Genomic DNA, 24,722 nt, shown 5'->3' on the forward strand with positions numbered 1-24,722 from the left:
TCATTTATTGACACATTAGAGTCAAAGGCTTTTACACAGAGGATTTGGGGAATCTCTTTTTATCACTCCTCTCTTTTGGTAGGAAAAAATGTACATTTATTAATTTTCCTTTGGCTTAGTCTCTATTTTAGAGGTTACCAGAGTGGAATGAACCGTCAGCTATTCCAGCATATGTTTTACGCAGCAGATGCCCTTCTTGCCACAACCCAGTATTGGGAAACATCCATACACTCTCATTCACACACACACTCATATACTACAGACTATTTAGTTTATTCAATTTACCTAGCGCATGTCTTTGGACTTGTGGGGGAAACCGGAGCACCCGGAGGAACGTGGGGAGAACATGCAAAGTCTGCACAGAAATGCCAACTGGCCCAGCTGGGTCTTAAACCCGTGACCTTTTGGAAATGTATGATCGAGTGCAGGAAGAAAAAAGGCATGCTTTGTTATGCAAATAGACACACAAATGAGAAGGTCTATTTTGAATGTTTTATTTCAATTAAAACTGAAAAAAAAATCACTAAAAGATAAAAACCCCAAAGAGATAGTTCATCCAACATTTTAATTTACTCACTATTCTAAAATGTGACCCCCGCTTTAAAAAAACAGTCATAAGTGTCAATCTGTATGCAGATTAAATAAGATTTCCTTTGATGTATGCTTTGTTAAAATATGGCAATATTTGGTCGAAATACAACTATATAAAAACTTTAATTGTGTTAAAAAAGAATAAAAAATATTGAGAAAATCACCTTCAAAATTGTCCAAATTAAGTTTTTAGCAATGTTTTTGGGTGAACTATGCCATTAAGAAGCAGAGTATTCACCGCTTTTGTATATGCTGCCGAAGTGGAAATGAGTGCTGAAGAAAACTTAAAGAAAAAAAAGACATGCAAATATACACACAATTAAGACGTCTATTTTGGATGTTTTCTTTCAATTAAAACTGAAAAAAAAAACACTTTGTAAATAATTTTAAAAAGCTCCAAAACTGAAAAATGTGACATTGTATTTACCTGCAGTTTTTTGCCTTAAAGCACAGGTGTCAAACTCAGTTACAAAAGGGCCGCAGCTCTGCACAGTTTAGTTCCAACCCTAATTAAACACACCTGATCAAACTAATTGAGTCCTTCAGGCTTGTTTGAAACCTACAGGTAAGTGTGTTGGAGCAGGGTTGGAACTAAACTGTGCCGGGCTTCGGCCCTCCAGGAATTGAGTTTGACACCCCTGCTATAGGGATAGTTAATCCAACATTTTAGTATTTACTCACCATTGTTCCAGACAGTTTACTTTCATTGTGAAAAGTTTTACATTTCATTATGTTCATTACAAAGACATTATAAATAATGTTAGAAACTGGCATTGATACCCAAAGTAAAAAAAAAACTACAAAAAATCTTCTTTTGTGTTCAACAAAAGAAACTCAAACAGCTTTGTAAAAAGTGAAGAGTGACTGAACGATGACAGAATGTTCATTATTGAGTGAACTATCCCTTTAAGCGGAGGTAAATTCGCTGCAGCTTTTTTAACGCAAAACGTTCACCTAAACAGCACAAGTATGTTCAGTCCAAAAAATTCTCATGCACGGTCATGTTCCAGCAATCTGACTATCATGCACCATCAACCCTTTGAGTGGCGCTACACGTGTGTTGTTGTCGCGGACGGAAATGACGAAACGATAGGACTTTCGAAAACACAGGCGGGGAAACACAAACAGCGAGCGCGGAAGGAAGGTAAATAAAGCAACCCCGCAAAAAACTCTTAAATAATATATTGAGAATAATAGGTTACATGCATTTAAAAGAGAGTATATTACTGAATGTGTACATTTTCATTTACGCTAACGTTGCATGCATACAGATACCTTTTATAGACCATTTTAATGTGGTGATAATGTGGTCCGTGGCGTGAACATTTCCTGCTTGTTATCAAACTATTTCATAACTGTGACAAAAGGCAATTCAATCATAACTTAATGTTAAAACAGCTACTATAACAGTATTTATCAATATGTGGCTCTTTTGGATTCTCTAAAGCTATAGAAATTAAAAATGTAAAACATTTACAATACTTTGGTACCATTGTTTCCATTTACATCCCTCAAAATGGTCTAACTATACACACTTTTAGAAGTGCCTAGAACGCATTATTGCAAAATAAGTGGCTGCGTCATACTTAACGTATAATCAACACGCAAACTAACGTTACACGAGTCTCTTTGCTGTCTAGGATGTGAATTAGATGTCGGACTGAAATATGCCGACGGATCAGGTGTGTTTGGGACGGAAGCGCCCTCTGCCATCGTGCCCCAATCCTCTGTTTCTGCAGTGGTTGACGGAATTACGGGACAGCGCCAAGGAGAAGGGCTTGAAGACTCAGTTCGTCTACCAGAAGGTGAGCGACTGACTGAGCTGCAGTTCAGTTTGAATATAAACCTTTTTAAAATATGGCGAACTGTTCACCTGCAATGCTGTGCTTTCTGTTGTACAGGCCATAAACTCTTTGAAAAAATATCCTCTTCCTCTGAAAAACGGGAAGGAGGCGAAGATCCTGCAGAACTTCGGCGACGGGATCTGCAAGATTTTGGACGAGCGCCTGCAGAAACACTACCGGGAAAACGGTGTGGAGCTTCAGTGTGTAACTGAGGGGTTCATTCTTGTTGATCTACCCAGGTAGCAAAGACTTCTGGCCCAGATTTGGCATACATCTGGCACAGCAGGCGCTCATCCGGCAGTGGCATTAAGCATGTGGGCCAAACATGGCTCTGGTTTGGCAGAGGTGGCACTGTCTTTAGGGTGCCACAGAATACTTGGGCCAGAAGTAAAATGTAGTATTTGGCCCAAATGTTAATAATTGATATGTAGGCCGTGTAAGTTTAGCCTATCTTGACCCACATTTAAAATGCATGTTTATTATTTTCAAATAAATAAAAAAAAGTCTACCAATCAGGTTGCTTTGAGAAAAAAACATGCCCATAGCATGCCTAAAGCGCAATGATTCATGAATTTATCAATTTCATTGCAGTTCTGACACACCAACATATCAGGCCCAGTTCAGGCTCAGTTATGGGTTATTAACTTGGCTGAGACTTGGCCCAGATATGGTCCATGTTTGGTCCTTGTCTGGAAGCCAGACTGGGTCCACTTATGTACTGTAATTCACTGCATTATGTGGGCCAAGCACAAGCTGATCTTATGGGACAGAGCTGGGCCAGAGATATTTTGCTATGTGGGTACTCTGGGCCCCTTCACTAAAAGCCCATCCTAAAATGTGATCCTGCAGCACGAAACCAGTCATAATTGTCAGTTTTTTAATTGCTCCATATACATTATCTGTTTGCAGAATAAATAAGGCTTTCTTTGTGCAGAATAAGACAATATTTGGTTTGAGTTACAATTATTTGAAAACCTTCACTATGAGGATAAAATTTTTCCTAGAATTGAGAAAATCAACATCAAAATTGTCCAAATTAAGTTCATAGCAATGTTTATTACTAATCAAAATTGTGTTTTGGTGTATTTACAGTAGGAACTTTACTAAGGCCCAATCCCAATTCTACCCCTTAGCCCTTACCCTTACCTCTACCCCTCATTTTGTTTGTTGCTGTGAACGGGTAGTGGTGTCCCAATTCTCTTTAGCTTGAAGGCGTAGGGCTAAGGTAAAGGGGTAGATACCCTTTCAAATGAAGCTTTTTGCAGGACCACACTTGAATCCAAGGGGTACGAAGATTTCCCAGAATATACCTGCCACAACGGCAGGATTGCTGCAACCGGAAGTAAAGAAATCCACAAATTAGTATTTTTTGTCATTTTTACAAATTTTTACAACAAACAAGCACATGTTTTATTATATTCATATCTGCGTTCACGTTTTACCGTGTTTTAACCCTATTGCTAAAATAAAAACTGCTAAATTTTGATATCTATAATCTCAAATCATAACTCCTGTACAGCAGTCCCACAACATTCTGACACTCGACACTGAAATACCCTGTCAGAAAAGTCTAGTGGCTGGGAATGTGTTTGCATAGATGAGGCCATGGTGTAAATGCGCAGTACAGTTACTATCTTATTGCTGCATTATATCGTTATGATAACATAATGTATGTCTGAAGATAACAACCAAAAAATAACACGACTGGATTAACTATAGCAGTCGTGATCATCAATCTCAAATGAAGCAAGAGATCACAATGTCATATGATGACGTGTGCAGGTGCTGTAGTGCTGTCCTATTTCTTAGGGGTACATTTTGAAGCCCTTCCCCTTCACACTCGTTTTGGGGTACACTCGTGTAGGGATACAAAAATAGAATTGGGATTGGGCCTAAATAAATACCTTTATGGAACATGATTTTGGCATTAAAAAACTATTTTGACTCACAAAGCTGATTTAGAAAACATTAAGTTTTTATTATATTAAATTATTTATTAATATCACTCATTGTCGTAATCAAAATAATTAAAAAGAGTCTTAACAGCACACATCCAAAAAGCTCAATATGTTAGGTGCTCTGCCACAGAACCAAGAATCTCAAAGAATGGGCACCACGGCTTCATATATAGCAACATATAGTCCTCAGCATATATGAGAACACCCCTCACAAATCTGTCTTTTAAATTTATATTTTATTAGGAAGCTTTACAATATTATATTATTGCATATAGATTAGATTAGTCAGTACTGAAGTAAAATCTAGAGCTTATCTAACAAAATAAGATAACGATCCAAAAACATGTACACCCAAATTTATGTTATAGAAAAATATTAAATACAAATAAAAAAAGAGGAAAAATCAAGAGAAGAAAAAAAGGAAATTTTTTGTTGAAATTTTGTAGAATGTAATTAATTTTTTGCAATATTTTGCTTGAATTTAATTGTTTTATCTTTCAATTTCTAAATATGTTTGGTGACTAAAATATTATTTTAATTAATATATCTGTTTAATAAATCTGTTTTGTTTGAATGCAGCAAAATGCATTGCCTATATTCACTGAGAAATGAATAAAACTATTTCTCATTTATACTGAGCACTGTATTTATGTTCTCACCACAAGTGCTGATTTGAGCTTAGTTACTGTTACTTTGTTATCAAATTATTCAAATTTCTATAATTGATTTTAATCTAATATTCATTCATTGAGTGGGATAATAGATAGTTTTCTGTCTCCTTTTATTATAAGATTAGGATGCCTTGCATGATCATTGTAATTAATTGTCAACATGTAATATCATAATATAATTCATTCCATGACATGAGTTACATCTAGGAACACTATAATAATAATTAAATGTAAAAAAAGGAAAATATGAAAAATGTAATGTCTCCAGTTTATGTTGGCTAGGAATGCAAATGCTAAGATGTGGAGTGGAAAATTACCCTTCAAAAAAAAGTCAGTAGCCTTTAGAAGTTCACATTTTAAATAGACATGACTCTCAGCACTAGCCAAAAATCCTACAGTCTTATTGTAAACAACTGATGCAATTCACCAAAAAAAAAAAAAAAAAAGGATAATATCAGGGGTCCCGAATCCTCCAGCTACCCTCAGCTTTTAATAACTACTTTCTGTTTTTTCCCCCTCTTCTGAAAGGTCCAGATGCTCCAGTCCACTTGGCTCCATCCTGTCATTGGAACAACATGGCTTCATCCAAGCAAATGGAGGAAAGTCAGAAGGAACCTTTAGGGAATTTTAGCGAACATACGGTTGGTTTGAAATAAATTGTGCTTATTTGTTTGATTTAATATTAAAAACTCATGAATGTTTTCTTATACAGAAACTAACACAAAAAGAAGTAAGAAAAGAGAAGGGTGCTAAGAAGAAGCGAGAGTATGTGCCACAGAAGAGGTCTGGAGGATACGCGGTACTGCTCACGTTATACAGACACATACAGGTAAAATTTAGCATTGAGTATCCCTTTTTTTTCAGTAGCCTTTTGTTTTGTTTATTGTAAAAAAAAAAAAAAAAAAAAAACAAGTAGCTGTCAGATAAATTGCAGTATTACAACACAGATTGTAAGCAAAAACAACTATACAAAAGGTAAAAAAAAAAAAAAAGGTATCGGAAATGAAATATAAATATTTACTATTTAAAACTCATTTGTAAAATAAGCTGCTAAAGATGCAAAAATGGTACATTTGTAGTATTGTTCATTGTAATGGATGATACTGTGGTGTAATAAGGACTTCAGTAGTTTGAAGTGAACATAATATATGGGATTTTTGGAGCAACCTGACCTCTGCATTTAGTTGTGTCTCTTTTTTTTCAGATGCCTGGCAGTAAAGGCTTCATGTTCAGAAATGAGCTTCAAACTGAGGCACAACCCTTGTGTGAAAAGTCCTTCACAGTGGTAAGGCCAACAACAGACTCCAGGGTTGCCAGTGCCAGGGTTGCCAGTTTTCCCACACAATCCTTTGAAAATATGAAGGTGCCGGTTGTGACTACTTTTATACATGTTGCTGCTGTCAAAATATTTGATTTATCATTTATACAAAATTAAAACTGTTATAGATGGCACTGCACATATTAAATATACAGAACATTACTATAAGAGAAAGATATTTAAAAGTGGCTCTTTTAAAAAAAAAAATTTTATTAACATCCATTTACACTTTTTGTATCTGCTTAATATAGCCAAACATCCATGATTGATTTAGTAGTGGAAAATCTTCTCTTGTTTACCAGTTTCATTCTGTGCTTGTGAGACCCGTCAGCAATCGTGAAGACAGTTTCCCGTGCTCTTCAAACCCACAAAGACGTGCATTTTTAGGGCTTAAATAATTGGTCTGGCCCGGGTTTCTAAATCTCCTAAAATGTCCGGAATTCAACTTTTGCTTTCACTTCAAAAGCTTGTATGCATTGTTGCATTACACTTTTATTAAAGACCGCTTTCCACCTGGTTTCACAGGCGACAGCACAGATTAATTTATCTAAACGACTCAGAAAAAATTTACTATATACTTTGAGAGGCCGAAATGACATTTAAACTGGCTGCAAAATGTATACACCATTAGTAATGGTTAATCAATGCATTTGCCTTTTAAAAAAAAAAAAATACCCATTTTAATCTTGCAATTATGCAAGTATTATAAGTATTTTTTTTATTTCAGTCTTTCTTTAACAGTGTTTTTTTTTCACTTTAACCCATTAAAAAGAAACAATGTCATAATAAATACAATTATTATTAAAGAGAAAACTATATTTTGTTTGTCGCATATAGGTAACTATTTTTGTGACGTAAATAGTGTTTCAAACTGGCTACCACCGCATTTCATGTATGTGTATTACAAAATATCAGAGAAGATATTAGCTACATTCCAAATGACACACTACATAATATGCACACAAGCGCTTATATTTCCAATGGAAAAGTATATGAAGTTGGAACATTTTAAAGGATTTTTTTTTCTAAACCACAAATTCAAACTGTTTCAAATCAATGCTTGGACTGCTAGAAGTGTAAACATAAGTATAGTGCTCCATAGAGCAAAAATGTAGCCTTTATTTTAATACTAATCTTCAAATGTTTTGGTTTTCTCTACTTCTTTTATTTTTTTCAAAAATTGATAAAAGATAGGGATCATAATGATATTAAATAAATAACCTAACTGTTACCATCCCATAACCTTTGCATCGAAAATTTCTCCCCTTTAGCAATGTAATCAAATCTGCAAGCATCAAGTGCATGATGTGTTCAACTTATCACACTTTTTTTATCAGCTGAATAATTTTTAGTCCAAATATTTGAGGTGCACTTGTCCATTTTAAAATTATCGAGGTTGATGCACTGTTTATACTATTGATACCACAAAATGACACTGAATAATAATGTGTAAATATACAAATTAGAACACATTTATAGTATATACCTGATATGCTTTACCTGGGTGGGAATCCAGCAATTGACTCTGATTGGACAAGGAATTTTTTTGGGGAGCTGGAAAATGTTCTTGGACCTGGCAACCCTGATAGGCTCATACAAAACACCACAATTTCATTCATTCGTTTTCTTTTTGGCTTAGTCCCTTTATTAATCTGGGGTCGCAACAGCGGAATGATTCTACTCCATGATTCTATTCTACCATATATTCTACTCAGCGGATTGCCTTTTAGCTGCAACCCAGTACTGGGAAACACCCATACACTCTCATTCACACACACTCATACACTATGGACAATTTAGCTTACCCAAATCACCTATACCACATGTTTCTGAACTTTGAAACCGGAGCATCCGGAGGAAACCCATGCAAACACAGGGAGAACATGCAAACTCAGAACATGCCAACTGACCCAGCCGAGGCTTGAACCAGCATCCTTCTTGCTGTAAGGCGAGAATGATACCCACTGCACCGCCCCACATCCCAATTTGTCAACTATAATCAATTCCTGTAATCTAACTATGCGTTTCATTCCCTACACAAAGCCTGATCTGGGCAGTAAGTACACGGCGTGGTCTTCAGTGAGCACACTCATCCAGAAAGAGCTTGTGAAAACACACAATCCTGCCAGGTGAGATCTGCAATCACAGTCGTGGTTTTCCTACTTGACCTTGAGTTCGGTAGCTCTTCATCTCGCTTGATCATGTTATGTATTTATTATATTATGTATTTCAGGTATTCACTGACCGATCAGGGATTGTCTCTAGCAGAGAAGCTGGATTCAGAAGAGACGGGGACGCTTCATGAAGATGTGGACTCTCAGGATGGACAAAATGTTGTAGATTTGACTTTGGAGGAAGAGGATGAAGACGAGGAGAAGGAGAGCTGGTGAGTACAAGCAGGATGCCTTTTGTTTTGCCTATATTAAGCAGTTAACAGGTTTGATGACTTTTTGGATTTTGTCTCATGCTGTTATGAGTAGCAAAAGTCACCAATATTTAAGATTCTGTAAATATACTTTGCAGCTTTGGTTACTTTTGTTTACAAAAGTGCACAATTTTGAAAAAAGTTGACATTACTTTTTTGTTTTTCTGAGATCCATATTGCGATATCGATTTTACTTTTGTCCATATTTAAAAATGGGTCTTTTTTAAAAACTGGATTAATAAAATTGGATTAATTGGGATTAATTTTGCATCTGAATAAAATATAATAAACTAATCATTTTTAAATACAGCAAAGCAAAGATACAAATGAAATAAACAGTATTTCATGGTTTTCTGGGAGTCTAGCAGTATTCAGGCACAAATTAAGTAATCAAAAGTAAAATAACACTATAGTGTATCTATTGCATATGCATATAAATACAATTAATCGTTATTAAAGGTAAAAACATAATTTCTTGTGCTTAAATTATTTTTAAGTGAACAGAACTATAAACGCTAATAGTTTATTTAATGGTCTTCGTTGCACATGTTCCATGTACTTGCCTTTGTAACATCAACTAGCTCAGTTTGCCCTAAACTTAACCCTAACCATATGTACGTATGTGCAGTTAATAGCACTTACATTTATTTTAGGGCTGCAGGATATTGGAAAAAACTGACATTGCGATATTTTGTAAAAAATATAAAAACATGTATAAAATAATGCACGGATGAAAACAATAGAACAACAACATTGAGGCTGAGAAGTGCAATAATTAAATGTAAATTAACACTGTATAGCCTTTACAATTTATCTTTGTTAAAGTGACAGACTTTTGAATTTATTGTGCCCAAATGGTTTAAATTTGTTTAAAATCTTACAGTCACAGGGCTTAAAAATACATCAAACTGAAAGTCTTTCACACTATTATAACCTATTAGATTAGGTCAAGTTTTGTTAATCCAACATGATATTTCAGATCCTGCAATGTGACTATTGTAGATTTGCACATTGCTAAAACAATATCCCTAATTTATGTATAGTTACACTGCAACAAAGGTGTTAAAATGAGTAAATGAACACTTAAATTCAGGAAAGGCACTTAAAAATCCTTAAAAACGATCACTGAAGACATTTATGTTTTTTTTAAAAATTAAACTTTCTATTTATAAAAAAATTCTTAGTCTAAAAACAAAGCAGCAAAATAATTTTCATCATTAGCAGGGCTCGAAATTGCGACCATTTTGGTCGCATATGCGCCCGAAAATTAATCTATGCGACCTCATAATATATATGGGCGCATTAGTGCGACTGCAGATAATGGTTGTAGTGCGACCTGTTTTGATTTTTTCTAAAAACGTGCTGAATTGCTCTTCCCTGCCTATATTGGTTTATATAAGCCATCAATCACTCAAGGTATTCCGCTGTCAGATGACAGGGAAGGAGCTTTTATGACCACGGGAAATACAAACGGCTGAAGAGTGAAAACTTAAAGCACACAGGTTTGCAAACCCCACCTAAAGTTGAGGCGCAGATAAGAGCGATCATGACATGTGGTGAATATTGATCCGCCAGCTGAGATCAATCGAGTACGTGCTTTTCGGAGAAGGCGCCCGAATCTCGATGCGTTGCGTACACTGCGTGTTCAGCGCAAATGTCCGCTAAAAGTTAAATCTAATACTGTACATATCATCGCCAAAGAAGCTCGCCTTTACTAAGTTTACACTGAAACTGCGGCTCATAACAAACAGCGGTAATCCGCATTCCGCCGGTGGTCACCGCAAGAATCCTGCTCAACCTGCTCATAAATTGGGTCGGCTGACTCGCCTGCTTTTCAACTAACACAGTAAAATGATAATCAGCTCAGACTGAACATTTAAATTGACACAAACTGAAACTAAAACTTTTAAAGATTAATAGAAGTGAGACTTTACTTACTTTCTTTTGTCTATTCTTTCTTAGGGTGTATATATATTTTTTTTATTTAGTTACTGATGACTGTTTTGCAGCTTTCAGCCTTGAATTTAATTATTTATTATAATCTTTTGTTTGTTTTGTAGCAGAAATATTATTTATTAAACTGACATGCATATATAAACAGCAGTACAAAATAAATATTTCTTACTGCAATGCTTCATTTTTGTTTGATGCAAACTACATTTGTTTTTCATAAAGTAACAGACTTTTTATAGCAGAAAACATGCATTCAAGCACATTCAAGGCAGCATGATGATGACAAATGTAATTCATTGTTACTATTATTGTCATTTTCATCATCATTAATATTTTATATTTATTCGCCATTCATTTTGGAATTTTTACACACAAATATCAATGTCATCACAGCATTAGTTATAGTTGTTTCTGTTTTTTGTTAATCCTAATTGATGTTGTTTTAAAATACAATAAATCCCTTAAAATACGATTTGCAGCGGTGCTTAATCATTTTTGGTGGGTGCTCCTAAATTTTTTCTGGTGCTCCTAAAGTTTTGAAGTTGGGAGCACCGGTGCTACCAAATAAAAAAGTTAATTTCGAGCCCTGATTAGTAATGCTAGTGGAATTATTAATAAATGAGCAAAGGTAATTACTAATTACATGCTTCACAATGGTATTATATGGTGCTTATTTTACAGTAATGCAATCAAATAAATGCAGCCGTGTTGAACATGAGAAACATTTAAAAACACTAAACATCTTAATCATTCCGAAACGTTGACGGCAAAGTTTGTGATGCTGATGGTAGCAGGTTAACTGATCTATCATCTCGCAGGTCTTCAGAAAGGCCTGCAGTAGCTCTTCCTGTAAACCAGGCCAGAGGTCTGTCGTCTGAATTAGATCCCATGGGAAAGTCCCAGACGTCAGAAACCGGGAGGACAGCAATGGGTTGGCATCTCTCTCCAGGCTCTTATGACATTGTGCTGTGTGTTGACTTATGTGAGACAACAGGGTGAGAGCGGATAATGTCTTGCATATAGTACAAATATGTTTTTGTGAGCTCTGTGTTATACAACTGAATATAGCCTGTAGAGTTAAATGAGCTTTGCATGCTTTACTTGACAGAGGAAGCAGTGTTCGCAAACAGGAGCTGGTGAAGGAGCTGCAGAGGAACAGTGTGACGTTTGATGTCAGGAAGCTGAATGTTGGAGACTTTCTCTGGGTGGCGCGTGAGAGAGTGACACCTGTTCCTGGTAAAACTCGTGTGACCTTTAGTGTTTGACTGAGATGCAGGACTAGCTCATGACCAGCAGATGGCAGTGTTGCTCGGAACAAGTGATCTAGAAAGTGTATTAGGTCAAATGAGGTCTTTTTTTATTCTTCTCAACATTTAGGACGGATGCCAGTTTATTACTATTATTATTTCAAGAGATTTTGATTGAGATTACTACTAGTTTTTATTAATTATTTTAAAAAATGTTATTGTAGGTTTTAATTTTAATTTGACTTGCCTGGTTTAGTAAATTGTAAGTTTGTTGAATATGTTTACAGCTATGGAAGTATAAAGCTATTTGTGGTTTAAATGTGGTATGAAGCTATTTGTGGTTAATATGTGGATTTACAGGATTTATTACGTACAGCTTTCGTTAAAATGTTTTCTGATTAGTTTTATTCAATAAAAGTATGAACGTGCTGCAATTAAAGAAAACACATGCAATTACAAAAACCCAAACAAATAAGAAAGCGCCTGCATTTTCTCACAGCACATGCAAATAGGATGGAACACAACGGAAGTTTCAAGTGGACCCAAAAAATGTGACGGACCAGACTGGGATTTGCTTATTGTAGCGTGACTATTGCTCAGTGAAGTTGTAGGTGATCACTGAAAGGGGGTTTTATTGTTTATTTTAACATTCTTATTGCACAATCCCATGTTTTTTGTATATTATTATCCTAAATAGCCATAACCTAAATAGCTGGGTCCATCATGTTTTTGGGTCCCCTTGAAACATTTCCATTGTCTTCCATGCTATTTGCATGTGTTGCAAGAAAGTGCAGAGCGTTTTCTTAATTTATGTGCATTTGTGAGAAAGTGCAGCATGTTTTTAATGTGTTTGCTTTGATAGGATTTGCAAAAGGTATTCTGTTTTTTTTTTGTTTGTTTTTTTTTTTTTGGTGTCACTATTTGTCATTTGTCCATCAAATTACTAATCATATAAATGCATTAGTATGGAAAACCTAATTTTCAATAGGTTAGTCAGGTCAATTTACTTTTTTGTTTGGATAATAAAGGTTCCACTTCTATAAATCTCAAAAAAAAACTTTTTATTGTGTTTACAGGACAGCTGCGTCCACCAGTTGGAAAAGAGCTGGTGCTTGATTACATCATAGAGAGGAAGAGGATGGATGATCTATGTGGAAGCATTATAGACGGACGCTTCAGAGAGCAGAAGGTTTGAGCCAAAAAAAAAAACCGCAAGATGATGTCGTTTTCAGCCCTATCTTGGGTGTCATTTGTCATAATTGCTGACTTCTTATCAATTAGAAATTATCAGACAGAAGGTTTTAAATATCAGAAAATAGACTTTATTCTTCATAATAAGGCCGAGAAAGTGCAGAGCAGACCTCAGAGCATTCTGAAGTCTCTCCTGGACAATTCCTAAAGTCTCTGTGTTTTCCACAATCTTTATAAAGATTATTTGACACACCCCTAGGTGTCTCGTTTTAACTCCTGACCATCCTTGGATAAGTTTTTACTCTAGGTGGTCCTGTTATTCTTGGATCTCTGCCAGCTTGCTACAGCCAGAGATGTCATAGATCTATGTCAGCAACTGTTTTGACAACAGAGCATAGATGCAAAAGAACTAAGTGTTTACATACATTGTCACGATAGCATAATAACTTGATAATATGTTACTCACTCTGGCTTCTGACACATATAGTTTCATATGAATGTTTAACAGATAATCAATGCTTTACATATTCAGTTATTCTACATAATCAGTCATTCTTCAGCTAAACCTTCTCCTAGTGTTGTTCATGTGCAGGCTTCTCATTTTACACAAACCCAGTTTAGCCTGGCTCATGCCTGGCTCATGTTTACTGCATACTTTTTGAAAATATAAACTTAAAGAATCCCACATACTGAGAGAATAAAAAATATCTTCTTCAATGACTAAAACAAAAAATGAAAATGACAGCCAAAGCTCATTGGAGATGCATGCCTCATTTTTGGAAACATTAAATACATTGATCTGGGTACGTTTTGCCATACTTTTTTAATTGACACGTCCTAGAAAGTGCTGTTTACATTTTTGCGAATCTGAAACACCTTAGTTTTTTTTGGTACGTTTCAAATACACGTCCTCTTTGTATACATCCACGAGAAGATCAAGTAGCAAACCACTGACATGTACCCAACCAATAGTGTTTTCAAAACCAAAAGTGCTCTGCAAACATGTGGTTTTACCTTGATTTTACATCGCTTTTATTTATTTTGTGAAACCATGCTTTACCTGAAAAAAACCGCTCTGCATCACATGTACAACATTGTATAAAGTGAGTTACAGACTGTCACGGCTTGGTTTAAAAGCCATGACAAATTAGAGGAGGACATAAACTGGTGGTCTGGTGCCGATTAAAAAAAAAAAAAAACATTTAGTTATTTAAAAATAAAACACAAATAAGAATTTTAAAATAGAAATAATCAAATGCTCAAACTTAGCCACCAAGTACAACTGTTAACCAAAACTAAAGCTAGAAATGGACTTAACAGAACAGAACAGATGTGTTCAGAATTCGATGGATGAGTCTCCTAGTCCCACACGCTGGCCGGCCAAAGCAGGAACAACGGAGACTCGTCACACCGACCATGCAAGAATAGTTGTCAATATTGAGATGGATAAGTTTGGCAAACGAATTTAATTTTAAATCACACTTAAGTTGTTTTGTGGTATATATTTGGTGTTGTGCAAAGAACTGGATTAAAACAGTCCTGTATTCTAAGATAATAACTTGTAAATATTATTAGTGTGAAAAGGAGCAAAAGTTGTTGGCATCATACTGCACTGTAGTGTTCATTTGCCCTCAAAACTGCAGTCATGCGTATGTCGAAGTATGTTTTTACGGTTTCATAAAAATGTAGGCCGAAATACGCGTCCAATGTGCCTGTGTTGGCAAATGAGCCTTGATTCTCAGTTGTCCTGTAAATGGTTATTTGTAGCTTTCTTCGTATGTGTTTTATTATTTTACTGCTTTTGTTCTCAATTGTCTTGTCATCCTTAGTTTCGACTGAAGAGATGTGGTCTGAGAAAGCCCATTTATCTAGTGGAGGAATGTGGATCAGCGGCTGCTCATCTCAGTATACCAGAGAGCACATTACAACAGGCTATAGTCAATACACAGGTGAACAGCACACCACAGAGACGGCCATGCAGTGGTGAATGATGAGGAACTGATTGTATTCGTTGTATTATTCACAGGTGGTTGACGGCTTCTTTGTGAAGCGTGTGCAGGATGCGAAGGAGTCGGCTGCTTACCTCACCATCATGACCAGATACCTCCAAAAACTATACCAGGTTGCTTTTAAAGTCTACATGAAATCAGAATGTAATGTTTTCCAAAAGAGGGTTATGATGTGTCATCAGCATCTTGAAGGCTTTTTTTTTGTATGTACATTAAAAAAGCTATAAATGTGCAACATCACACTAATAGAAGTGCTATATAGCTGTATATCGGCATTCTCTAGCGTAATGTCTAAAGTGATGACAAAACAGGTGATTTTGCTCACGTTTTAAGATTATAAGGCTGAACGGCATGAAATATCCTCAGTCTAGAGACATATCCCAGTATTTCTATGTTGCAATCAGGATATCACAATAATAACTACAGATTACTGTTGTGTTTACAATATGGAAAAGTGCTAAACACATGCAGGCATTTCTTCTTTCTTTTTGTTTACTGAACTTGTCTGCAGTAACGAAAACAGGAGACTCATTTGAAACAAACAGATGGCCAACCAAAAAGTAACTCAGGGTTATACAAAGAGTTGCTAACACAAAATGCATACATTCTTGATATGTGAGTCCCATCTCACACTCAACACACTACCATTACTATGGTATAAATACAGCACTGTAACGTACTGTAAGGTCCACCCAGTTGGCCCAATGCCGGTGTCCACTGGTGGATGAAGGTTCACTGCATGTTCGGTCTTTCCAGTGCACAATGTTGATTTATATTAAACTTAACTCATATCTGACTCCAATTTTAGTATGAGGTGGTTTAGAATATTAATATATTTATCCTCGTTTTATCTGACTCCAATTATAAAACATTAAGAAGATTATATCAATATGTAATTTAGATAAATGTTTGAACCTTTTGTCTTCACTAGTAACTATTACATCCGTTCATTCGGGTGCTCATGTCGCTCAGAGAAATCGCCTCGGCCGAAGGCGTCCCTCACGGTCACACTCCGGTCAGTCTTGAATATTAAACAGAGGTAAATTGACTAATACTTTAGATGGCCGCTACCAGCGCGCTCGTTCTAAAATACTTTAGTTAGTCCCGCTTAGATGTACACCTTTGAGTTAAGACAATCATCATTTCTAATTAGAGGTTAGGGCATTAATATAAATGTACCCGACTACTGGACTCTATAGTAACTTTGGTTTTCACCAAGCCCATGGTTTCCCATATGAACTTAATTTAGAATAATATTACCTTCAAACAAAGGTCGGGTACCCAATCTAGGTTAGTCGTGCAACACCTTGTTGACCTAGACGGAAGTTATCGCCCTTTCCACCTAAGTACACATGAATCAATACCAAGAGTCAGCCGGATCCCTAAAACACAATTAGTGTGCCAATGCTCCATCTCAATTGGATTTTAGTCCGTCTACTGACCTGACGCAAGACGTGCGGAAACAAGGATACAGCGTAATCTACTTGAATTAATAATTACAGAGTGAGCAAAATATGGTCAAACATTACAATTTATTAGTCAGGTAAATGTATTATGCCAATTCAATCAGTCAATTCATAAATGATCAATACAAAACATCAAATTATCAAAGATAAATCCAAGATGAAAAAGATGCATTCCTGACTTTGAAATTTACATAACATGGGCAGACCCCATGTTATGGGCTGATCTGGTTAGGCAGAATCGCCCTGAGTCCTTCTTAGGCCTTACCTTAAATAATCCAAGAATTCCCTCAAGGAAGGGGGTGTGAATAACAAAGAAGGCATTCACACTTAGGCCCCGTTTACACTAGTGCGTATTAGTTTTCAAACGGCGTTTTAGAATGAAAACGATCCGCGTCCACACTCGCGTTTTACCCAGCGTTTCTGAACTGCTCTCCGTCCACACCAAAACGCTGAAAACGCACATCACGTGACCACACACACACACTTTGGCAATCGCTGGAGCCCATCTACCCAGATGAGAGCTCTGCTAGTCGGACTTCTCATCAAGCATCTCCCGCTGGATCTACTCTCACTATATTTATTAAACGTGATATTTCATTCATCTTGTTGTCTTTATCTAACGACATATTCCCTGACTTTGGTCACTGGAATCTATTACTTGTTCTCAGGTAACGTGTTTTGGCTGAGCGCAAAGATAAGTTAATGATTAATGAAACCACGTAGCCTACATTCTGTATATTGACTGATCGCTTGCCTTTATTTCCTATAATGTATAAACTTATTGTATGTTATACTTTTATAATGGCCATTATCGATTATTAAAACTGATATTCAGCAAAAGAGAGGGTGTGTTTCGTATTTTCACTGAAATTGAAAGGAGGCAGTTGTTATCGGCTCCGTTTTGTTATAAATATGCACACAGTGAAGATGACTCTCATGCAGCACGACGCCTCAACATTTCTGCTGTCTGTTTAGTTGTTAATATTAAAATAAAAATAGGCAGTTCCTTATATCAAGTTTACATTTTATTGTTGAGAAAGTGAAACAACGTAGCCAAGGTGATGTGAATGAAGTTATAAAGTACACTGTTCCCTGTGAAGATTGACGCGTGTCCTCGGTATGTTTTCCATATCAAACTGAGAAGAAGAGATGCAGCCTTGATCAAACTTGCGAAGTCTGAACTTACACGGAGAAGATTCAGGACTGAACTGTGTGTTAGGCTACTTAATATTGAGGAAAAGCCCCAATCAGAGAGGCGAATGTCTGCAGCCCCGCCTCCGTTTTCAGATATCTCCGTCTTTCCCCATCCACACTGAGACGGAGCTGCAGCGTTTTAGAATGAAAACGGCCTCTCCAGCGTTTTCGAAACGCTCCGTTTTCGGCGCTCGAGAACTCCGGCGTAGTGTGGACGGATGGCGTAACCGTAGCAAAACTTATGCGTTTTCAAACTAAAACGCATTAGTGTAAACGGGGCCTTAGTGTTACACCTCTCACAGTGGTTCAAAAGATGCCTGAAGTTATATATTTATTGTTCTGATTATGTCTATTTCTGAGAGAATGAGACCATTGTACCAATCGCACTGAGACATTTCAAATGATATCAAACATGATAGTTAAAGTCAGTTTGGTTAATCTAAAACATTCAAACATTGAAATGACCATATGCGTAAATTGGGGGGATGAAGCTGAGTCTCAGCATAGTCAGATGCAAATGCAGCAGGAACTGGTTTTTCCCGCATTCCTCCCTGGTGGGTTGTGAAGTCACCAGTCTCTGTTTTCAGCTCATGTTTTGAATTGTCAAAGATATCAGAATATTTGCAATATTTCAATTCTTACAGATAACCCCCATTTGATCCCGTGGGTCAGATATAAATGTGTCCATGGGGTCACTATGTATCCTTGTTGAGGTCGTTCAGGGGCAATTCAAGACAGTCTCTGCAGCATTATCAGTTGTAAGTCGTGTTCAGCAGGTAGCTAAACAGGTCCAGGCTCGTTTTCACCTCTTTTGAGGAGCCTGACCCGAATGCACTGCTCATTCAGTCCATACAGGCCTTCATAGCTTCCACTGTGTCCTTCCCCTGACAAAAGTGTCCACGTCGTGTGGGCTTCTCATAGTCTGCTTCTTCTGATGAATCTGGTCACCTCCAGATATGCAGACATCGGCATGTGGGGGTCTACAGTGTGTATACACTGCCTTCTCTCGGACACCTAAACAGCAACTTGATGGCTCAGCGATTGAACAGTTATGAACTTGTGTCATTCTGCATTGGAGAAAGTCATGAGGTTAAGCATAAAATATATGATCAAAACATAAAAGTCAGCAAGTGCGAGTCGTACAACTGGTCTCAGGTCTCTTTCAATCTGTTTAAATGGTCCAATCAAAAACAGATAAGTCTTTGTCACCACTGAGATAGGGTATAATGATAGGGAGAATATTAAATATTCTTGGTTTGAATTACTCAAGGTAAAGCTATCAAAAGGTCAGTGCAACTTATTAAAACAGTATAACAGGCAGTATGCATCATAAAACATATCATCATGACAATACATTCAAATAAATGACATTCATTTTCAAAATGAAAAAACGTGAAGATATTTGTCATACATGATAGTAATCACATTATTTAACCATAATTATGAAGGTATATCTATAATAATGTGTGTGTTTGTGTGTGTATGTTGTGTGGTGTGTGTGTGTGTGTGTGTGTGTGTGTGTGTGTGTGTGTGTGTGTGTGTGTGTGTGTGTGTGTGTGTGTGTGTTTGTGTGTGTTTATGTGTGTGTGTGTGTGTTTGTGTGTGTTTGTGTGTGTGTGTGTGTGTGTGTGTGTGTGTGTGTGTGTGTGTGTTTATGTGTGTGTGGGGGGGCTTGAACACAATTGATGGTATTTGTCAAATTTGAATGTCCTAGTGATTATTAGAAGTGTCCTCACTTCGGTTTAATTTTAATCACTTTAGCACTTCTACCTGTTATTGGTGATAGATTGGAAAACCAGGGGCCCTCTGGTTTGTCAACCATCCCCACACCAGTCAGTGTAACTATTCTTGAATTTATTGGCAAGTTCGCCTCTATTGAAATTTTATACCATCAATTTGTTGTCAAAGCCATGCAAATGTGTAATTTCTTTTCAGCTGACAGAGGGTGTCAGAGGGTGTTTGTTGTCTCGTCTGTCATCAGATTAATTATTCTGTTCTATGTGTGTGAGGCTAATGTGTTTTGTTCGTATAAACATGGACAAAAGATCTTAACTAAAGAGATTTGACTCCTGGGTCTTTGAAGACTAAGGTGTTATCTATGTGCCTGGGTTTACCTGTGGCTATGTGTCAGTGTAATGCTCCGAACAATGGTAATCAACTTTTATAATTGTGTTGCAAAATTTTAGTCCTGTCTTAGCAGGGAGCCAGCATAAGAATGTGAACATGAGGTGTGTTCCGGCTCAAATTGATTCCATATAATATCTTTTACGGAGCATTTTAAGGTGCAATGTTCAAAGCTGGATCCTGTAAAAAATGCATTTTCATGGTTAATTTAATTATCACACTCTATACTCCTGTTTGTAGTTCAAACTGCAGCTATACAGGGGATAGCAGAGTTTTCTACTTTTGGAGATCAAAGCATGAATTTCAACATAGTTAATTCCATTTTCATACAGGACATGTGGTTTAACATGTGTATAGTATAAAAACAAATTTAAAAATGCCACCAGGATTCGTGACAATAGAGTCTGTTGCTATTGGTCTTTGCAGGAACAAGGCAGTAAAGTTCTTTATCGCCTCTAGGTAACCAGGGTTTTAGTCCCATTGCTATTAAGCAATTTGGGAAGATTTTAACTATGAGATCTTTCATGTCTCTGTTTAACATATAATAATTTGCATCTTAGTTGAAGTAAGATGTTTTGTGAAATCACAAAGCCTCCTACAGTGCTGAATCCATTGATAAGATCAGCTGTGGATAATTGTTATTCTGATGACTGATCAAAGACTTTTTTCAGAGGACTCACTGCAGGTGAGGTGTTAGCACCACAGGGGTTCTTGCTTTGAGATGCAAGATGGGAGACTTTTGGCCTCAGGTTATGGCCTAACCTTTTGTTGCCCTCATTTGTATTTGTTTGATGTGGACCGGATCTGGAGTGTTCTTTGTTATTGGTCCGCCTAAGGTGAGAACAAAAGCAGAGAAGAACCATAGTTATTTTAGAATTTTCATCAGTTTCAAATTCAATCATGTGGAATTAATGTTAATGCATCATTTTGCAATATTAATTCTGGAAGCCACATGATGTTGCTGGTCAGATCTGTGAGTGTGTAACACCTGTTTACACAGTCTGCTGTATTCTGAGCATTATCTCCCAGTTCCGCTGGGGACATTTTTCTGAATCAATCAATGATTTTTTCATTAATTTCAGTTCACAATCTAATGGGCCGATACCCATAGTTCATTTTTTTGCTCTCATTAACAGTCAGATCTGTTGGCAGAAATCATTTCACCCTTTTGGTGTTCTCTGCTTAACGGTTGTCATTTTATGGTGTGACTCACAGATTCTTAGATCTTTTGACCCATAAAAACTTTGGTAACTCTGAATGTTATCATATCCATCCCCCTTTCATTATTTTTCTGGTGAGTTTAACTCTCTGATCAAATTTTAATTGTAGGTGGTGTTTTTTCAGCGAGGATTAAATTGGTTTACAATCAGTTATGCTATAGTAGTTCTGTCAGTGTTTTCATTAAGCATAAAGAAAGCAAACCTCCTCAAGATGGATGTTTCATCTTTAGTCTTTAGTGCCATGATTGGCGATTATAATATAATGTACATTATTGTTTATTCCTAATGTAATTATATTATATTAAAATAGTATGTATTAAATATAATTACATCTGGTCTCTGGAGAGTGTTTTAGAACACAGTGCATTGTTTTATGCAATTACAGCAAACACATTCTGAGCATCTTATTATCACTGAGGTGAGACTTCTTTGCTCTCTGTCAGGCCATTTGAATATGAAAAGGTTTGAGCAATCAGGAGGTATAAGGGCTTATTTAAAGCTAAAATCTTTTATATTTAGTCTGTTTCGAGATTAAAGTATAGTGGATATTTTAATTGATCAGCATCATATTTGAATTTATCCCCATTAAATTTAAATGGCAAATTTCTGATTTGTAAAAGCAGAGTTTTCATTAGAGCTTATTTGTCTTTTTTGCAATCAAATCATTCTGTTCTGCTCACCTTTATTTTTCACATGCAAATGCCTTTAAACAGACTGTTGTTATTAATCCAATTTAAAAGTTTACAATTGTTTTTAAATCTTAAACCATTTTTTTCCTGTTTTCCTTTTTTCCATTTTTCTCTTTTTTATAAAACAGTAGATTTAAAACAATGGATAGTTTTTGATTTAAACTTTTAGGATCTAATTTATGACTCTCCACTGAGTCCCAGAATATAATTTGGATGATGTTATTCCAATTTTAAGCTTCAACTCTTGCTGCCTAGCAGACAAAGAGATTTCAGAGCAAGGGATGGCATTTATCTATACTGCTGCTATCATGTCCCTGATAATCAAAGTGGTTTTGTCTAATTCTCAACCCCACCGGATAACGCATTCCGGTCTAACATTTTTGAGCATTTCCGACTCATTCTATCAATGTGTTTATAAAGGGTGCGTCCAGCTTTCCCTCAACATTTCTAATAGGCAAAGAAGAATTGACTTACCACAGCAGCTGAAGATAGAATAGAAGATCCAAACCTCTTGCTTGAAATAAATCCATTTTGTGCTGGAAAGACGTAACTCGCCTGAGTTGGGAGATCACGGAGATGGGTCACCATTTTGTAGGGTCCACCCAGTTGGCCCAATGCCGGTGTCCACTGGTGGATGAAGGTTCACTGCATGTTCGGTCTTTCCAGTGCACAATGTTGATTTATATTAAACTTAACTCATATCTGACTCCAATTTTAGTATGAGGTGGTTTAGAATATTAATATATTTATCCTCGTTTTATCTGACTCCAATTATAAAACATTAAGAAGATTATATCAATATGTAATTTAGATAAATGTTTGAACCTTTTGTCTTCACTAGTAACTATTACATCCGTTCATTCGGGTGCTCATGTCGCTCAGAGAAATCGCCTCGGCCGAAGGCGTCCCTCACGGTCACACTCCAGTCAGTCTTGAATATTAAACAGAGGTAAATTGACTAATACTTTAGATGGCCGCTACCAGCGCGCTCGTTCTAAAATACTTTAGTTAGTCCCGCTTAGATGTACACCTTTGAGTTAAGACAATCATCATTTCTAATTAGAGGTTAGGGCATTAATATAAATGTACCCGACTACTGGACTCTATAGTAACTTTGGTTTTCACCAAGCCCATGGTTTCCCATATGAACTTAATTTAGAATAATATTACCTTCAAACAAAGGTCGGGTACCCAATCTAGGTTAGTCGTGCAACACCTTGTTGACCTAGACGGAAGTTATCGCCCTTTCCACCTAAGTACACATGAATCAATACCAAGAGTCAGCCGGATCCCTAAAACACAATTAGTGTGCCAATGCTCCATCTCAATTGGATTTTAGTCCGTCTACTGACCTGACGCAAGACGTGCGGAAACAAGGATACAGCGTAATCTACTTGAATTAATAATTACAGAGTGAGCAAAATATGGTCAAACATTACAATTTATTAGTCAGGTAAATGTATTATGCCAATTCAATCAGTCAATTCATAAATGATCAATACAAAACATCAAATTATCAAAGATAAATCCAAGATGAAAAAGATGCATTCCTGACTTTGAAATTTACATAACATGGGCAGACCCCATGTTATGGGCTGATCTGGTTAGGCAGAATCGCCCTGAGTCCTTCTTAGGCCTTACCTTAAATAATCCAAGAATTCCCTCAAGGAAGGGGGTGTGAATAACAAAGAAGGCATTCACACTTAGTGTTACACCTCTCACAGTGGTTCAAAAGATGCCTGAAGTTATATATTTATTGTTCTGATTATGTCTATTTCTGAGAGAATGAGACCATTGTACCAATCGCACTGAGACATTTCAAATGATATCAAACATGATAGTTAAAGTCAGTTTGGTTAATCTAAAACATTCAAACATTGAAATGACCATATGCGTAAATTGGGGGGATGAAGCTGAGTCTCAGCATAGTCAGATGCAAATGCAGCAGGAACTGGTTTTTCCCGCATTCCTCCCTGGTGGGTTGTGAAGTCACCAGTCTCTGTTTTCAGCTCATGTTTTGAATTGTCAAAGATATCAGAATATTTGCAATATTTCAATTCTTACAGTACAAAAGAAGGAGATCGACTTAGAATGTCACTCACCAATTTTATAATGAATTGATCAGCTGTAGTTTGAAAATACACCAATCTTTCGTCTTCTAACCGTGCGTTCATACCGAAGGCGGCGAGAGCGTCAAAGTAGCTAGAAGTCATTCATTTTTAATGGCAGCCAGCCGCGAAGAGGATCTCGGCACATGTTCGCCAGTGTGGGCATCTAGGACAGTTGAAATCAAGTCAACTACATGGTAATGAGCTATGACATGGTTCAGCGGCAATCAGTCGGAATGCAGAAGTCCACCGCTTGAGAGAAGTCCAGATAACACAGTCCTGTAAACTTTGGTTTCAACCACAGTTGTTCCCAAGGATTTTAGTATTGCAGTCGCCAGATTTCCAATTATTTACAATGTTTTTAAAAAAAAAAGTTACTGGCGAGTTACTGACGGGCATTATTGTTATATGTTTCTTAAACAGGAATTTTTGTTTACTAACGACAGTACAAAACAATATTGCTGCTTCAGAATATTTCAGACTTATGGACACTTATTGGATAAGTGCAGCAAAGCCACACATGAAACAATAATAACAATATATATTTTCAAACTCGTAAATAATGTTGAAGCCATTTTATGATGACATTTACATTCTTCCTCACCGCTGTCAAAGTTTATAATTGGACATTTACCTAATACAGGGGTCTCAAACTCCCGTCCCGCAGGCCATTTATTACCCGCCCTCCACCTCCCTCCGGCCCGCAACTGCTGT

At 36.6% G+C, this 24,722-nt stretch overlaps 1 protein-coding gene across 2 annotated transcripts in view; it reads left to right on the forward strand.

Moving 5' to 3' along the window:
• The first annotated feature begins 1,698 nt into the window (after positions 1–1,698).
• Positions 1,699–24,722, forward strand: part of mus81 (MUS81 structure-specific endonuclease subunit) — a 29,334-nt gene continuing 6,310 nt past the window's right edge. The window contains exons 1-13 of one of the 2 annotated variants that reach the window (NM_001441496.1): positions 1,699–1,735; positions 2,232–2,396; positions 2,493–2,622; positions 5,593–5,705; positions 5,777–5,893; positions 6,269–6,349; positions 8,426–8,511; positions 8,616–8,768; positions 11,579–11,755; positions 11,869–11,996; positions 13,084–13,196; positions 15,028–15,147; positions 15,225–15,320. In NM_001441496.1, coding sequence (NP_001428425.1) covers positions 2,259–2,396; positions 2,493–2,622; positions 5,593–5,705; positions 5,777–5,893; positions 6,269–6,349; positions 8,426–8,511; positions 8,616–8,768; positions 11,579–11,755; positions 11,869–11,996; positions 13,084–13,196; positions 15,028–15,147; positions 15,225–15,320 — 1,452 coding nt within the window. In that variant the 5' untranslated portion in view covers positions 1,699–1,735; positions 2,232–2,258. Of the gene's footprint in view, positions 1,736–2,229; positions 2,397–2,492; positions 2,623–5,592; positions 5,706–5,776; positions 5,894–6,268; positions 6,350–8,425; positions 8,512–8,615; positions 8,769–11,578; positions 11,756–11,868; positions 11,997–13,083; positions 13,197–15,027; positions 15,148–15,224; positions 15,321–24,722 lie in introns of those variants that run through there. The other variant, XM_087259064.1, reaches the window with a different exon arrangement.

Source organism: Danio rerio, chromosome 7, assembly GCF_052040795.2.
Source record: "Danio rerio strain M-AB ecotype USA chromosome 7, GRCz13ab, whole genome shotgun sequence".
Classification (NCBI taxonomy): Eukaryota; Metazoa; Chordata; class Actinopteri; order Cypriniformes; family Danionidae; genus Danio; species Danio rerio.